General features: G+C 37.3%; 1 protein-coding gene and 1 long non-coding RNA gene across 3 annotated transcripts; one reads left to right on the plus strand and one right to left on the minus strand.

Moving 5' to 3' along the window:
• Positions 1–384: 384 nt before the first annotated feature.
• On the minus strand, positions 385–10,542 carry LOC110794184 (uncharacterized). 2 transcript variants are annotated; one of them, XM_056833379.1, is made up of 3 exons: positions 10,205–10,542; positions 2,840–2,901; positions 2,018–2,072 (listed from the first exon to the last, which is right to left on the minus strand). In XM_056833379.1, the coding sequence occupies exons 1-3, from the start codon at positions 10,379–10,381 to the stop codon at positions 2,033–2,035; spliced, it is 279 nt and encodes a 92-aa protein (XP_056689357.1). In that variant the 5' UTR covers positions 10,382–10,542; the 3' UTR covers positions 2,018–2,032. The 2 variants fall into 2 exon arrangements, with proteins under 2 accessions (XP_021854821.1, XP_056689357.1); XM_021999129.2 differs by lacking the exons at positions 2,018–2,072; positions 2,840–2,901 and adding an exon at positions 385–1,081 and having other exon boundaries at positions 10,205–10,519.
• A 523-nt stretch (positions 10,543–11,065) lies between these two features.
• Positions 11,066–11,672, plus strand: LOC110794185 (uncharacterized). The gene is made up of 2 exons (XR_002534953.2): positions 11,066–11,277; positions 11,475–11,672. It is a non-coding gene; the product is annotated as an uncharacterized lncRNA (long non-coding RNA).
• The last annotated feature ends 6,384 nt before the right edge of the window (positions 11,673–18,056 follow it).

Genomic DNA, 18,056 nt, shown 5'->3' on the forward strand with positions numbered 1-18,056 from the left:
GATCATGATAATCTAATTTTCAATCGTCCAGATTTTAGAGCAACCTATTGCATGAGTCTAATACTTAGTCAAGAACAAAAACAAACTACCTTTAAACTGGCAACCCAAGCTTCTTAATACTCATTTTTCCATTCAGATTGATCAAGTATTCCTTGTCATCTGAACTTTCAGGTATGTTAACCAAGTCTAGCCACCCAAGTTGACTAAGCCACCCAAGTTGACTAATATATTAGTCTTGACTCACTAACATCTCTTAATCTGTCAACATTAATAAAAAAAACTAGGTGATCATATCCAACTTTAAAAAAAATTAGTTTGCATAAGATATGAGCAGCGACAAATATTCCATTTTATGTTTAAAGTTCAGTTTTTGAAGGTAGAGGGTGAGGAGGAGAGAGATTATTTATATTATTTATATTTTGCTAGTCAAATTAATGAAATTGACTTTGGATTGTATACAACCAAACACGTGAATTAAGGTTGGGTTTCTAGGTATGAGTCATCCCAAACCCATAGGTTTGATAGTTTGATACCTAACCCCATACCTCATACAGTCATACCTAAGGATGGACCAAACGCGTCTTTTGGGACTACAAACAGAAATTGCATCCATCTTTTTCTTTGATCAAAGGCAGCAGAGTAGACAGCTAGCTCAGAGTAGTAGCCTTATTGCCCTTATTATCTTAAAAATAAACCATTGGTCTTGGTATAGGCTGTACAGCGGAATGCAGTTTATAACAGGCTAACAGGATTAGCTTCGGCAGGAAAGAGCACATATTAAAGCCACAGCCAGTTCATATCAGTAAAGCAAGCGCCAAGCCTCGCTTCAAGCTTGACACAAGTAGGTTTCCAAAGGTTGACCCAGTTCTCGAATAACTTGACTTTGCCCATCTTACTCCTTTGAATCGTAACTTCCAGGTTTCGCAGGCTTGATATTTTCCTTTGTGAACCAGGTGGTATACAGAAATTGCTTATGAGACCCAACATGGTTACAGATCATTTTAAGTTTTTGTCTCTCTTTCATCCATTTCATAACTGTTTTCATCTGAGTTTTGCTTGTTAGGTCCTTTAAACCAACTTCCTGAAAACCATAAAAGGGTGGTTAGAAGATGTTACAAGAACTCTTCATGCCATACATTCGTGGAATAGACGAATAATCAACAATGACAACAATCTAGTAACTAAAATAGCATATTCTCAAAAACCCCATTTACAATATACTTCGGCAAATAAAAGTATTCTACACAATCTTTATGGTTTAAGGCTTTGAAAGAACAAATAAATCATGAACCATGACAAGCATACACCACACATCACACATGTGCTTGATTATAGGTGACGACATTATTGCAGCTGTACTTGATCTTTTTATTTTAACACGGGACAACTATGGCAGGAAATCAATGTGAATGCCATCACTTTGAGTTCCTGGACGTGCGGTGTGACAGAATTTCAGTCTGCCCCATGTTGCAATACTTTGAATAAATGCATCACAAAGATGTATGACAGATTGAAGCATGTGCTACCTTATCATATTGCAGACAATCAAGGTGCCTTGTGCATGGTAGATTTATTTATAGTGCCCAATATTATGGTCTGTCAAGGCAGGGTGAGGCAATATGGCAGGAAGTCAGCAAAACCTAGTTACATATGTTAAGCTAGATATGAAGAATATGATACCATTAACTGGGTTTTTTTTAAAGGAAATGTTCGTAGCTCTGAAATTCCCTAAGCATTCTGCAAAGTTAATCAACACATACGTGTACTCCTAATTTCCAAAATTCTTTCTTATGATTAACGGAGCGTTGCATGGTTTCTTTGTATCAAAGACAGAAGTACAGCAAAGGAATCCATTATCACCCCTTCTTATTTGTGATATGTATGGAATACTTGTTACGAATAATGATTAAAACTGTAAGCTACCTCAGTTTCAGTTTCATCCAAGACGTGCAGCTGTGAAGTTGACACACCCTTGTTTTGCAAATGATCTGTTTACCTGTTCCTCCAAGGTATTAAGATCTTTTCAGATTCCTCAGGCCCGCAAGCAAATGTCCAAAAATCTGCAGTGTATACTGTATAGTTTTATCGTGTGAGTGAACAGGACATGAATAGGTGCTAGAAGTTTCTGGTTTCGTTAAAGGTAGTATTCCTTTTAGGTACGTCGAAGAATCTAGCTCAAAGAGAATTTCTGTCGCAGAATGTGAAAGTTTGGTTGAAAAAATGACTGCTAGCCTGCTAGGATCAAAAACTATGGAGTAGCAGGAATATATATTTCCAAGGCAGAGTGCAGCTCATCAATTCAGTCTTGCTTAGTGAATTCATATATATATTGCTTAGTGAATTCATATATATTGGGCACAGAGAAAGTTTGTAGAGCATTTTTATGGAATGGAGAATATTATAGCAGAAAAAGCAGGTTTTGTAGCTTGGAGTAATGTATTCTTCTCCAAATCTTGTGGAGGATAGGGATTAGAGATATTCATGCATTGAATATTGCAGCCATTGGAAAGTACACATGGGGATTTCACCGGTGGCGGATCTTGAAAGTTTTTCTTTCAGGGGCCAATGGACACGGAGCATGCGACATAAATAAAATTTTACACTAGTACTCCATATGCCCTATATAAGTCTCCCAATTTCATCCCTAGTGAACACAATTATTTTACTCCATAATGCTCGTTGCCCTTTCAAAGGTTTTAAATCATAGACTTTGTACTATAAGCTTTTGCTATTTTCCTCTCAATACAAAACTAATTTTCTAATAAAGAATTACAAGTGAAATTCATAACATATTAACATTAATTTTTTTATTGGAAATCATAAAGCATTTGAAGCTTACCTGATGGTCGATAAGGGTAGAATAGTGTAGAGATGTCTACAAACATGGCCGAAATTGACACACTGACAAAAAATAGACCAATTCTCAATTTTGAAACCTAAAATAACTACTTCGATAAGGGTTGAATAATATATACTCCCTCCGTTCCTAAATAAGTGTCACTTTTCTATAAATGGCGTTCCCTTATAAGTGTCCACTTTCCATTTTTTAACATACACTTTTACATACACTTTTCCCACTTTTCCATAAATCATGATTGCTTTTTCTTACACATTCTACACTTTTCCCACTTTTTCAATTCCCACATCCACTTTTATTTGTACTTTATCAACAAACAATTATCTACTTTCCCCTTTCCAAAAAAACAAAAACATTCTCAATCATTACCTCTTACACACTTCTCATTTTTATTAATTATCGTACCACTCTCCATAAGTGACACTTATTTAGGAACGGAGGGAGTAGTATATACGTGCATACAATGAAAAAAAAGAGTAAAAAGAAGAAGTAAAGGATGACTACAAATAGGTCCACTAGAGAATAAAAAGTAAAAGGGTAAAAAAGTGGGTCACAAACTCATGTGATTCATAATATAGTGGGGTATAAGGAAGTCGGGTTTGGGGAAAAAGAACTTTATTTTTCAGTACATCAAGTTTGGGCTTTATTTACTTTTTTATTTTTCTGGGCTATTTAACTCAAGTGATCAAGTCAGCTCTTAAGCAAAAAAACAGAAGCATACACCATGCTTAAGCATGGTGTATGCTTATCTGAACTTATCTGAACTTATCTGAACTTAAGTGATCAAGTCAGCTCTTAAGCAAAAAAACAGAAGCACAATGTTCAATTTACAGCAAAATCCCAAATCTATCAGAATTCAGAATACCACACAACAGCATGCACACATGCCACACAACCAATAAAACAAGAAAAGTTCATCAAATATGTACGGGTTTATAGTTTGAACTCCATAGCCAGACATATACTCCGTATTGTGTATAATCTAATACACATGATCAGTCACAGCCTTAGCCTGTAAGAGAATTCAAGCAAGGAAAAACTAGTATTCTTTAGCCTCAAAGTAGCAACTTCTCAAACTGGATCACTGGTTATACTGGCTCAAACCAAACCATTTAGGTTGTACTTTTTTTGATAATGTTGAATATAACATTTTAGATGGTTACAAGAAAAGTAGTACGTTCAGCTTCCTTCCCTCGAACTTATCATTTTCCCTCCAAGAGTGAAGGCAGCACTTAAAACAACACTCTCTCCCTCTGTTCGCAATTAAAAGTCATGTTGATATTGTAATTTGAACTACTAATGTGACTACTGAATCGTTGTGAATTAGAAATGTTCCAACTAATTTGTGATAACAACCATTAACAATTATGAATAACAATATGCAATCAAAACAAGCATGAAAACGGGGACAAGAAAATCTACCGTGGAAAACCCGAGCACCGGGAGAAAAACTCACCAATCCACTAGAAATTATGATGAAGATTTACAAAGAGATTATCAAGCTAAGGAAGCTTCACCTCACAACTCTCCCTCACTTAAACCTTAAGTGTATGAGGTTTCGATAAGGAGTTTCTCTCTCTTAAATCAACAACCCCAACTCTAAAACAGGCATAATATGACTATATATATAGTGCTAGGGTATATAAGACAATCCAAGTGTCTAAACAAGCCACATCCCTTGATCAAAACATTAAGAGAGGAAGCTAGTAAGAGCCGGCGCAAAAACCAGTGGGCCGCTGGCCATCCGCTTGATCGCGCAAGGAAGAAGAATTTCGCTACTGCACTAGCGGCCCCGCTGGACTTTCCTACGTAATCTTTCTTCCACCTTCCAAGCCTCTCCTTATTGTTGGAATTTAAAGCTGGAAAAGTGCACCGAAAATCTGACGGGTTTTGAAAATCCAACCGGTTTTGAAATCGGAGTTGAAAAGGCTTTGGTGAAATACACCTAAAACCTGTCGAGTTTTGAAAACCCGACCGGTTTTGAAAACGGCGTAATTCATGAATATTTATGAGACCTGTTTTGAAAAACCGGTCTAACCGGTTTTGAAACTAAAGCTTCGACTTTGTCCCCTTTTTTTTTATCTCTTTGGATTACTCTTTTATAACAGCCTTTTAATTATGTTTTATGGACACTTATTATTCTGATTATGGTGATTAAGTTGGTCCATTATTTCTCTTGATTATCGGGGTTATCAACCCTTCATTTTCATGGATTTAATTGGTTGATTAATATCATTGGATTCCTTTGAGTCCTTTGATTTCTTTTGGCTGTTTTTTCTCCTCCACAAATCCTATATATACTTTTCATTTTCTGAGTTTGTGAGACACAATATCATTCTCTAATCTTCTTCTTTTTTCTTTCTCTTTTAAGCATAAGTTCTAGTAACTTCATCTCACACCCAAGAGTGTCATTGTGTGTTAAGAGTTGTGTAACCTTAGAGAACGAATCGGTGAATACAATTGTGCACCCCGGTTGCACCGAAACTCGTCTTCAAGGCACTGGTTTGGTTACCACGACACAACAAGTTGGTAAGATTTTCTTTATCCTCTTGTTCTACATTTAGCCTTGAAAACACTTAAATACAACAATTGGAAAACGAGATATTATGTCTATTGTTATGGATAACTAACTCTATGTTGAACAAGACTCCTCGGGCCTCTCTAAATTAGAGCTTCTTGATGGCAAGGACTGCAAGAGATGGACACAAAAATTGTTGATCTTTTTTGAGCAACTTGAAATAAATAATGTGCCCTGTGAAGATGTGATTGAAGCAATTGAAGCAAGCAAGGCGGTAGCTCCGGATCTCTCCCTTTCGGCGGAGGATGTCAAGAAGGTGGCCAAAGCATTGACCAAGAAGGAGAAAGACAACAAACTTGTTCGGGCTCACATTCTCCATCATGTTAACGAAATCTTGTTGATCTCCTCATCACCAATCGGTCAAGCAAGTCCATTTGGGACACCTTGCAAAAGAAGTATGGAGCCTATGATGCCGGTAAGAAAAAGTATGTTGTTGGTAAGTGGATCAATTTCGAGATGACGGATGACAAGTCCATCATGGATCAAGTCCATGATTATGAGAACATCGTCACCGACATCTTGTTTGAAGGTATGAAGATGTGTGAAACTCTTCAAGCCAATGTGCTCTTGGAGAAATTTCCACCATCGTGGAATGTCTACCGCAATTCTTTGAAACACAAGAAGAAGGATATGAACTTTCAAGAACTCATTGGTCATATGAGGACCGAAGAGGCTAACCGCCTCAAGGATAAGTTTGAATCTCTTTCTTTGAATTCTTCTAAAGCTAACTTGGTTTGATCTAATGTTCCTACGACTAAAATCAGGTTTAAAGGGAAGAAGAATAATCATTCAAGCAAAGGAAACATCACTAACAACCACAAGATACAAAAGACCAAAGGAGTTTGCTATGTGTGTGGAAAGATAGGACACAAAGCCTATCAATGTGACCACCGCCACAAGAGCAACTCCAATGGTGTCTCCCAAGCCAACCTTGTTGAAAAGAATAAGGTGATAGCCGCGCTGGTGGTTGAAGCCAACATGGTTGAGAACAAGGTGGAATGAATCTTGGATACGGGAACATCAAGACATTTTTTTATGCTAACAAGGCTATCATGACGGACTTTGAGGATGCTATCGATGGAGACCATGTTTACATGGGAAATAGTAGCACCGCCGGAGTTCTTGGCAAAGGGAAGGTCCACCTTAAACTCACTTCCGGAAAAAAATTCCCAATTTGAATAATGTCTTGTATGTTCCCTCCCTTCGGAGGAATCTTGTTTGGGGAGCCCTTCTCAACAAAGTCGGCCAAAAAGTTGTCTTTGAGGCGGACAAGATTGTTATCTCTAAGAATGGAGACTTTGTTTGGAAAGGTTACCTTAGTGAAGGATTGTTTGTGTTGAATGTTTTAAACAATAATGAAAGTACTTCTTCTTTTGCTTATATCGTTGAGTCTATGGATGTTTGGCACAACCGATTAGGACATTTAAATGTTTCTTACATGAAAAAGTTAAAGGACATGAACTTCATTTCTTTTGATAAAACTGACAAGGCCTCTAAATGTCCTGTATGTTTTGAGGTCAAACATACTAAAAAACCTTTTAAGCAAGTAGTAACGAGAAGTACTAAATTGTTAGAGTTGATTCGCTCGGATTTAACGGACTTTTAAAATTGCACTACTAGTAGAGGTGGGAAAAATTAATACATAACTCTTGTTGATGATTTTTCAAGGTTTACTAAAGTTTATATTTAGAAAACTATGGATGATGCCGAAAGTGCATTTTTAAAGTATAAAGTCGAGGTTGAAAATCAACTTGACCTTAAAATTAAAAGAGCTAGAACTGATAGAGGTGGTGAATATATAAAATGTTCTTTATAAGAATTTTGTGGAACCGATGGAATCATCCATGAGTTAAGTTCACCTTACACCCTACAACAAAATGGTATTGCCAAAAGGAAAAACAAATCTTTAAAAGAGACTATGAATGTCATACTTCTAAGTTCCGAATTATCCAACATGTGGGGGAGGCGGTTTTATCTGCTTGTTATGTACTCAATAGTGTGCCCCATAAGAAATTGGATAAGACACCCTATGAGCTTTGGAAGGGTTATAGTCCTAACATGAGTATTTTGAAAGTGTGGGGGTGTATACCGTGTATTCTAAAGTGTTTGATTCCTCTTGTGTTATTAGTTGTCTCTATGTTGATGGCATGCTAATTATGGGCAGTAACCTTGAGGTTATGAATTACACTAAAGATTTTTTGTCTACTAAGTTTGAAATGAATGACTTAGGTTACGCCGATGTGATCCTTGGTATCTGGTTGACCAAATCCAAGGATGGGTTCTCAATGAGTCAATTTCATTATGTGGAGAAAATCTTGAAAAAGTTCGATTGCTATGATGTAGAGCCATGTAAGACTCCTTATGATGCAAGTATAAAGCTTACAAATAATAAGGGCCCAAGCGTGTTTCAAGAGCAATATGCCAAAGTAATAGGAAAAGCGATGTTTTTTTATGAATTGCACACGTCCCGACATTGCCTATGCGGTAAGTAGATTAAGTCGATATACTCATAATCCTAGTAGTGAACATTGGAATGCACTTCATCGATTGCTTAGGTACCTAAGGGGTACCATGGATGTATATTTGCATTTTAATCGTTTTTCCTAATGTTTTGGAAGGTTATTGTGATGCTAATTGGGTGTCTGATAATGATGAAGTTGTTTCTACTAGTGGTTATGTGTTTATGTTAGGTGGAGGTGTTATTTCATGGAAGGCCTCAAAACAACCATGTCTAGCTCGCTCCACCATGGAATCTGAATTCATTGCTCTTGAGTTGGCAGATCAAGAAGCGGATAGGTTAAGAAGTATTTTAGCCGATATTCCATTGTGGGGGAAAGATCTTTTCCAGTGTCTTTGCATTGTGACTCTCAAACTGCGATTGGTGTGGCTAATAATAGCAACTATAATGGTAAGGAGAAGCACCGCCTCAGACATAGTCCGGCAAGGCAACTACTAAAAAATGGAGTGATTGCATTGAACTATTTAAGGTCCGAAAGAAATTTGGCGGATCCTTTGACTAAGGGGTTAGCAAGAAACCAAGTTCTTGACTCGTTGAGGGAGATGGGGCTCAAGCCCATGAAGTGAATATGATTAGCATTACTAATATTCCATCCCTATGGCGTTTTGTGTTTGTAATGCTTGTTGTAAGTTTAACGCGTTTGAATTCTTAATGGATTTATACTTACTAATGTTTTGTGCTATTGAGAAGCACAAGGGATTCACCTACGTGGTTGTGAGGACTCGTCATCTTCTATGGAAACTTGGGCGGTTTTCTAGAGCTTCAATGGGAACTAAGGTAAACGCATGGCTTGAAACGCGTTCACTTTGCGGAGTTTACTAGATCTTTAGATTGAGATATGTGTTGTGGGGGGCTTGACTCAAATCTTAGAGTTTCAAGGTTAGTCCACTCTTTGATCAAAAGTTTAAGGGTTTCAAGGTTTTCCATCCCTTGGACTTGTAACTCATTGTTCCACTTCACTAAGCATTTGGTTTCAATTTACTTAAGCGTAACACCGGATTTTATGTATTGATCTTCTCTTATGCCCAAAATTTTTCCTCTTTCATTTGATATCTTTTCCCATCTTTAGTGGGGGGATTATTGGAATTTAAAAATGGAAAAGTGCACCGAAAGCGTTTTGAAATCAGAGTTGAAAAGGCTTTGGTGAAATACACCGAAAACCTGCCGGGTTATGAAAAGCCGACCGGTTTCGAAAAAAACGGCGTAATTCATGAATATTTATGAATGCTCTCGCGCCCGAATGGTTATCCGATTTTATTATCTCTTTGGATTCCTCTTTTACAATAGCCTTTTAATTATGTTTTATGGACACTTATCATTCTAATTTTGGTGATTAAGTTGGTGATTAAGTTGGTCCATTATTTCTCTTGATCATGGGTTTAATTGGTTGATTATTATCATTGAATTCCTTTGAGTTCTTGGATTTCTTTTGGCTATTTTGTCTCCTCTACAGATCCTATATATACTCCTCATTTTCTGAGTTTGTGAGACATAATATCATTCTCTCATCTTCTTCTTTTCTCTCTCTTTTGGGCATGACCGCATAAGTTCTAGTAACTTCATCTCACACCCATGAGTGTCATTGTGTGTTGAAAGCTGTATAAACCTTTAGGGAACGAATTGGTGAATACAATTATGCACCCCAGTTGCACCGAATCTCGTTTTCAAGGCAGTTGGTTACCATGGCACAACAAGTTACGTAGGATTTTCCTTATTATCTTGTTCTACATTTAGCCTTCAAAACACTTAAATACAACACTTGTGCTTCCTTAGTTTATTGCCCATCAAACCCATCTCGACACTACATCAAACCCCTAACATGAATCTGGTATGGAACTCATACATTAAAAAGAGGATCGACATTATCTTTGAGATTGAACTATTAAAGTTTCCTCTATTAAACTGTTCGAATCATAAGAAAACTCGGTAATTCATCAACATTAAACTCCAAACATTTCTTACAACTTCAAACACTTCAAACTTTCTTACGGCTCATGTAGAAAATTAGAATAACCCCTCAATAACAATTATTAATAAAAAAAAAAACCATTATCCCAAAATTATCAGCAATTCCATAACGACTACTCCGTGTTTTTCATATAGAAACTAATTTTATCCCAATATGAATAAAAAAATCAGCAATTACATATAAAATCAACAATAACTTGCCAAAACACCAATTATCCAAAAATGAACAAATAAAATCAATTCAATAATGCTGCAACCGAAAAAGAGGGAGGAGAGAGGAAACCTGGAGTCGTTCCCAGGTTTGAGCAATGGTGAGAGGTCCTTGCTCTTTGAGAATGTCGAAGATGGCGCGAGTAATAGTTTGAGTTTGCTCAGGTTGTTGACCCTTGAGCTCAATGGGTTTCATCTTTGGCTTTGGTTTCTTGGATGTCATCAACCTAATTGCTGTCCGAAACACCATTTTCGCGCCGATTACGAAGCTTTTGAAGCTTTTTGTGAGTTTTTCATCAACTATTTCATGGAGGAGAGAAGAATGGGGAACTCTGAATTTTGAGCTGAATTTGCTATGGCATGGATGGAAGATTTGAAGGGCCTCGTTTAGTCTAATATTTCAATTAGGCCCAAAAGTTAAGGGTTTTAAAACGGCTTTCTAAATTGGTTAGAGTTAAAAAACTGACACCACTCTAGGGATCATTTGGTTGTACCATTTAGAATGGGTTGTAATGGAGTTAAAATCCATTCCATCTATCTTATTGTTTGGTTGGGCATTTTTGAAATGGGGTCTCATACTCATTGGGTTTTTACTTCTATCTAGGGATAGCAGGTGGGTAAAATTTTGCGAATACCGCACCGCACCTGCCCCAGTTGGAGCGGGGATGGATATAACTTTGGTGGGTAGTAGGCGGGTGTGGGTATAAAACTCATACCCGCCATGGGCAATGGGTAGGTAGTGGATTTTAGGTCATACCCACTCTAAACCCGCCTGCCCCACCCCGCCTTCTACCCGCCCCGCCTCCTACCCGCCCGCCCCTCTCACTCCCGTATTCTTTAATACTATTTTACAATTACGACTCATAATTTATGAGTAATATATTAGCCCAGAGTTTATATAGGCCCATAAGCCCATTTATTCCATTTACTCATTTAGATGAAAACCATAGTACTTAGTCAGTGAATCAGTAGTAGGTCGTAGCCGGCGCCTCCCTCCTCACTTTTCATTGTACGTTGTATGAATGTCTAATGGAGTAATTGAGAAACCTAGTCAGTAGTAGTTCTCGGCGAGCCTCCTTCTCTGTTACTCTTTCTTTCTCATTCCGTCCTCCCGTCGAGCTGGGGAGCCGCAGCTCATACCTCAAGGTCAGTTTTACAATTGTTTTTTTCTCTATTTACTTCCTATTCGGTAATTTGAATACCTTGGTTGGGGTTGAGTTCTTTGATTGGTGTTGCTGTTCAATTTGCAGTCCTACTACTTATGCTTACAATTTGTATTTTTTTTCATGTGCTGGTGTAAATTGTAAAACTTAGTCTGATTTGCGCATGTATTCTGATGACAGGTGAACGTTCCAAAAGTGAAGAAATCTATTGTACTGCAAGAACAAGGAATTAATTTACTGCCTTCTTGTTTTTGTTTTACTGCTTCCTTATTTTAGTTGAAGATAGTTAAGGCATGGACAATTAATTTAGTTGCCATATCATATGTACGGTAAAACTTGTTTAGCCATATTGAAAGGTCACTTCAATATTTTCTTGCATTTATCGTCCCAGTGATATGCGTAATAGGAATTTATACTTGAAATTCTTGCATTTTTACCCAGCTTAATTTAGTTTTCGGATTGTTTAGATTATTTATAAATATTGTTGTTATTGTAGGCAAGTAGCCCTTGGTGGCAACAGTAGAAACAAGATTTTTTTTTCTATTATATTATTAAGCAGGCGGGTACAGGCGGGTAAAAATAGTTGGTGGATATTCACGTGGGTGGTGGGGCGGGTACGGTTATAAGAATGTACCCGCCTAGGCGGGTGTGGACGAGAAAATTATACCCGCTGTGGGTAGCGGGTAGGTAATGGGTGTAAATTTTTTTGGCGGGTGCGGGTGCGGGGGAAGGGGTCCCCCTATCCGCACCGCCCAATTGCCATCCCTAGTTCTATCTCCTTGTCATACCCCTAGAATCGCATACCCACCTATTTCCTAGAGATTCAAACCCCATTTCACTCAAGTTCCTAACCCTAATTCATAAAAGAGAGAAGAAAGAGGAGGGTGCGCGCAGACGCAACCATCATTACCGGCGACCATCACCGCATCTTCTTCGCTGAGTCGTCTACCTGAAGGAAATAATGCCCTTGGTCCAAGTATGCATTCTATGTTAAGTCTAATAAATGCGGTTCAGTATTAATTAAACAAGTTAATAATTCAGTGAGATCAAGTGAGCTGAATGCCTAGCTAGAGGCCGCTTCAGTTCAAGTGGAATTAATGATATTAATCCACAGCTTACTCTTGACTGAACCCGTAGGGTCACACAAATAGTACGTAAACGGATCAAGTATTTAATGGCATTAAATACTCTATCTATGGATATTCGGAACCGACGGATCTTGGTTTCAGTGGGAGCTGAGATCGTCACAGGCAAGAAATGAATACTCCGGAAACGATGATATTTCCGGAAACGGAAATATGGATCGTATCGGAAATATAAATATTATCCAAGTCGTAGATGTTGCCGGAAACGGAAACATGGTACGTATCGGAAAATATTATCGGAAATGGAAATATTACCAGAATCGGAAATATTGCCGGAAACGGAAATATTGTCAGAATCGGAAATATTACCGGAATCGGAAAATAATTCCGGAAACGGAAATATTAAATATTTGTTCGAAACGGAAATTAATTCCGGAATCGGAAATGTTAAATATTGTTCGTATCGGAAATGAATTCCGGAATCGGAAATTTAATCGGAAGCGTATCGTACGAATAAGCATCGGACGAGGCCTGCCGGACGAGGCCCAGCACGAAGCCAGGCCATCGCCCAGCAAGCCAAGCGCGCCGCACAAACAGCCACGCCAGGCCCAGCGCAAGGCCAGGCCCAGCAGGCCGTGGCAGCGCGCACAGCGCGCGCGGGAGCTGCGTGGGCTTACAGCTCGCGCAGGCCTCGCTGCGTGGGCTGCTGCTCGTGCGCACGCATGGGCGGCCCATCGTGGCTGCCGTGTGTGCGTGTGTAAGTGTTTGTGTTCGTGCACGTTTCCTAAAATGTGCAGAGTTCGGTTAATGATTAAATTCCTAAAATTATTTGATAAATTAATTAAATTAGAGTTCTTGTAGGATTCTAGGTTTAATCAATTTGTATCTGAATAGGATTCCAATTCCCTTTCCATACCCCTATAAATATGTGGCCAGGGTTCACAATTTATAACGAGTTTTAAAGTATTCAAAGTGAGTTTTTGAGAGAAAAATTCAGCCACACATCTTGCTCAAAAGTGCCGAAAATTCTAGTACCTTAAGGGCGATTCTAGTTGGTCAATCTTAAGGCGGATCCGGACGTGCTGTGGACTATCTACGGAGGGACGACACTTGGAGTCCTAAAGACTTGTTCTGGTTCGGTTCGGGCGCAGCTATGGAGGGCACGCAACAAAGAGTATGCATCTAAATTATGCTATATGATTATGTGTAAATAATATGTAATCCTGGGTTAATGGTTGTTTCCGCATTATTTATGTAATATCATATGTATCATAACCTAACAGTGGTATCACGAGCCCCTTATTATTTTCATAATCTAATTTGCATAAACATGGTTAAATATTACAAATTTGCAAGAATTAAAAGGGGTGATTAATTTTCGTAATTGTTAATTAATTGCAAATTGCGTTTATTTAATTATACGTACGCAGTTTTTCGGCAGTTTCTTCGTTACTCATCCAAATCGAGTGATTTTTGTGTCAATTCCGCATGTAAAAGGCATTCTAAAATTTTGACAAAAAGAGTATTTTTCTGCCGAACCCAGAATTCTCAAATTCGAAGCCTAACTATGACTTTTCGAAGGTTTTAGTTTTTCGAATGCAAAATTTCGTAAATTTAAGATGTTAAATTAAATATTTGCGATTCTTGTTGATAAATCTTGAATTTTTTATTGACCTACTGCATATGTTTAACAAGTTTGAATGCCTAGTCTTGTTAATTATGCAATCTAATTTGTAATTATGATTAATTTGTTGAAAATTAGAATAATTTAGAATTAATTTGATTTTCATAATTAATTGTAATTTAATTAGAAACCTATGATTAAAAACCACCATAAAAATTGTAAATTTATGATAAATTTTAAATTTTTATGACCTAGACTTGAATCCATAACAATCGGAAATCAATTGGATAATAAATTTTTGATTTTTCGCCCTAAAATTATGAAATTAATAATATTTATTAATTTGTCATTAATTTTATAAATTTTAATTTTTTTATGCGATTCGTTCATATAACTTGCACGCACAAAGCAATGGACGCTTCGTGTTACCCTTAAGGGGTGTTGTATAGTGCGGGCATGCGACGACGAGCAAGGGAGCTCGTCGCCCGTGCGGCACGAATGCAATGAGCAAGAGCGTAGTGCACGAGCACAAGGCAGCATCCCTGCCTTGTGTCGTGGGCCACGAGCTATGAACAAATGGGCATGGGCGAAAGGCAAGCCAAGGCAGTCGCGTGTGGGCAGCAAGCGAGCTGCGCCACAACGCGCACTGCCTCGCGCAAGAGCGCGCAGCCTCGCGCGCAGCGATCGCAAGCTCGCGTGCCACGAGCGCTGCGCCCAGCGTTGCTCGCGCGCCCAGCGAGCGATGTCGCGCGCCCAGCGAGCGATGTCGCGCGCCCAGCGAGCGATGGCTCGCGCGCACAGCAAGCGCTGGCGAGCGCGCACTGCGAGCGATGGCTCGCGTGCGACGAGCGCTGGCGCGCGCGCAGCATTACAGCGTGCGATGGCTTGCGATTGGTAGAGCAGCAGCTATGCGACGAGCGCATGGGCTGCGCGCATATGGCCAGCAATAGCTGTATGCGTGCGGCCCATGGGCGTGCAATGCGTAGGGTGTTTGCGTTACGATTAGATCGTTTTGAATGTTTAATTTGAAAATTTCAGTTCACGTAATTTTAATTAATTTTAAAATTAATAATTAAAATTATTGTCTTGGATTTTAATTTTGAATATTGTAATTATAATAAATGTTATTTATTCTAATTATTTTACTAAAATTAAAATCATGAATTAATTTAAATACGACTGAAATTAAATTAAACTTTTTGGATTCAATTATAAATTTATATGAGCTTTAAATTTTAATTAAATTTGTATGTTTCCGGTTAGACTAGAAATACATTTTTATGTTTAAAATTAGTAAAGCATATGAATTTATTGGTTTAAGTGGGAGCGTATTTTAGTCATAAACTCTTGATTAGGTCTACAAATCCTTAAGGTTAAAACAACTTGATTAAAATTAATAAGGACTGAATAATTGGTAGATTATTGGTGCCCTTGATTAATTGCTGCAAATGTTTACGTGATGCATAATGTGTTTTACTAACCAGCTATGTGGGCCATTCATGATAATGAATGGGTGAATGGTATATATTGTATATGTACTGTTTTGCAGGTTATGAAGTGACTAATATGGCCCAAATAGGATAGAAAATATGGTCTGCGTACCTTTAATTTGAATGTAATTGGTCTAAAGTACCAAAGTTATTTTTCAATTCAAATATGGTCTGCGTACCATCAAATAGTTGTAATTAGTTATAGCTTATCCTATTTGAAGAAAATGGTGCCTCCCACGGAGATTTTCAAGACGGACTTTGAAGTTAAAGCTTCAAGATGAAGTCGGGCCATACTAGATCACAAATATCTTATGCATGTTTTAAGTTATTTATTGCTTTTAAATATGTCTTAAAATGCATGAGATCAAAAGCTTGATTATGTTGCATGATTAAGGATTTTAGTTCACTTAAAATCTAACCAACATAGTAAGAGCCTTAAGTTCCAAACTTAAAAATTGAGTTAAAAGGTGCCATGCCAAAATATACACTTGCTTGGATATCCTTTACATCAATCTAGTAATAGTTTTCGCTCAGCGAGGTGTTACTTATTGGTCCTAAAGGGGCAAGGTACACAAATAATTGTGAGTACATGTTAGTTTTGGTGAAACTCAACGATATAAGTAAGGAGTCCTTTTATGTCGTGGCAAAATCGATAGGTTTACCTAATAAGTTCTTAGACGTACCTATCAACCAAGAGTAGTTTCTAGACTATTAGCAAAAGGCTTTTGCTTACCTAAAATGTTTTAGGATTAAGTCGACAAACTGTGCTTAGTTCTTCAATGATTTTAGGATCTTGGAATCATTTTATTCACACCTGCCGGAATAATAAAATCGAATAAAATGCTAATAACTTGTTTGAATTGCATGGTTGCTTTAATTTCAAGTTATTATTCATGATAAATGTTTAGACTTTGCATGCTTCAATGTATGTTTTAATTATTGTTTATAATTAAATATCTTGCACTGCAATAAATCCTTTTAGAAAGGTAACAGTAAATTTCCTCGATTGGTAGTGAATCCAAGAACGATTCACGGAAAAGAGAGAAAGTGAGCAATTTAAAATGTACGTTTCTTATATCGACTTTTATGGTTGTTTTCGAATATCAAAATCGAATAGCAAACCAATTGGTGCTTGTGAATTCAAAATACACTGTAGTTTTGAGATCATAAAGCATTGAGTTTAATACGCTCAGCTTTACCAATGGTTAACAACCTAATATCTTTGTCCATTTAATTCTCGAATGAGTCTAGTCCCTAGACATTCGAATAGATCGATGCTTAGAGAACTTTAGAAGCTTCTGGTAAGATCATCTAGTTGAAACAAAATATTCAACATAAATTAAAATGGTAAAGAACCTTGTTGGTGACATTGGACATGTCTAACAAAGTATAAAAGTCAACACTAAAGAATTCAATAAGACTATAAGAAAGGGTACAAGAAATAGGAAAACGAGGAACAAATGAAAGGAATTTACGATTCCGTTTCTACCTATAAATTTATGTTTAAAGAGAAGTGACCTAGCAATCAAACTTCCTTGGTATCATATACCGCTTGAGGTTCTTACTTCGGTAATAACTCAAACAATGGAAGCTAGGATACACTAATGACCTACAAGTGGGAAATGAAGCATGGCATTGCTACATTAATTGTAGGGTCATCTAGTTTGTTTTAAGTCCTTTCAAAGGCTGGAACTAAATGGCTATTTTGTTCCATAATCAGCATACCTAAATTTCTGCTTCAAACACAGAAAGACTCACATTCAGAAGAACAAAAACAATGCTTGTTTGTTTGTTTATTTGAATGAAATGGTCATTTACGGAATGAGTCAGTATGCTTGATTAAAACAAACAACTCTTTAAAGAACTTTACTAGGTTCAAATCAACCCCTTGATTTGAGTTCCACTAATCTTTGGCATTGTTACTTAGACCATATCAACAAGTTAACATTCAAAAGCTCTATTTTAATGGACTTTTGAAAGTTCATTGATTTCTAGATCAATTTAAGACAACTAGTCTTACTTGTTGAAAGTAACAAAAGATATGAACTATTGTTAGAACGCCTAGACAATAGAGTTCAAAGCTAAAGAAAGATTTTATGACTTTATTATTTCACATGGATTTGAGTGAATATAGGTTTATTTACTCAAATGTGATATAAGTTGAATCTGTTTGGCTAGTTCAAAGATTCAGAAGTATAAAATCCACTTGGCAAGAAATCATAAAGATCTAGGTTAGATCATGTTGATGATTACTTGAGACCAAATATGATCATCAATGATTGTGTGTTGTAATTTCACAATCTAGCTCCATAAGATATGGCATATCTACGTTGGAATGATCGAAGTCAATTAGTACTTGATTCGATCAATGATGAATCATAAAGACTTTTCCTATAATTTCTAAAACAAAATGCTCAACTACCACCAAACTAAACCAAATTCGTCAAAGCTATTGAAAAGTAATTTCAGAATATCTTTTCATAATATATCTAAAGAGTTCCTAAACTCAGTGGGAGCTTAGTGTTTGTTATTCAACAAACTAAGGCCCAAGTATAGATATATG

This window comes from Spinacia oleracea, chromosome 6, assembly GCF_020520425.1.
Source record: "Spinacia oleracea cultivar Varoflay chromosome 6, BTI_SOV_V1, whole genome shotgun sequence".
Classification (NCBI taxonomy): Eukaryota; Viridiplantae; Streptophyta; class Magnoliopsida; order Caryophyllales; family Amaranthaceae; genus Spinacia; species Spinacia oleracea.

Bases quoted from the DNA above. Each gene is read 5' to 3' on its own strand.
- LOC110794184 (XM_021999129.2), bottom strand. From the start codon at position 10,381: ATGGTGTTTCGGACAGCAATTAGGTTGATGACATCCAAGAAACCAAAG. The intron at 1,082-10,204 runs GTTTCCTCTCTC...TATGGTTTTCAG, and splicing joins AAACCTGGGAACGACTCCAG to GAAGTTGGTTTAAAGGACCT.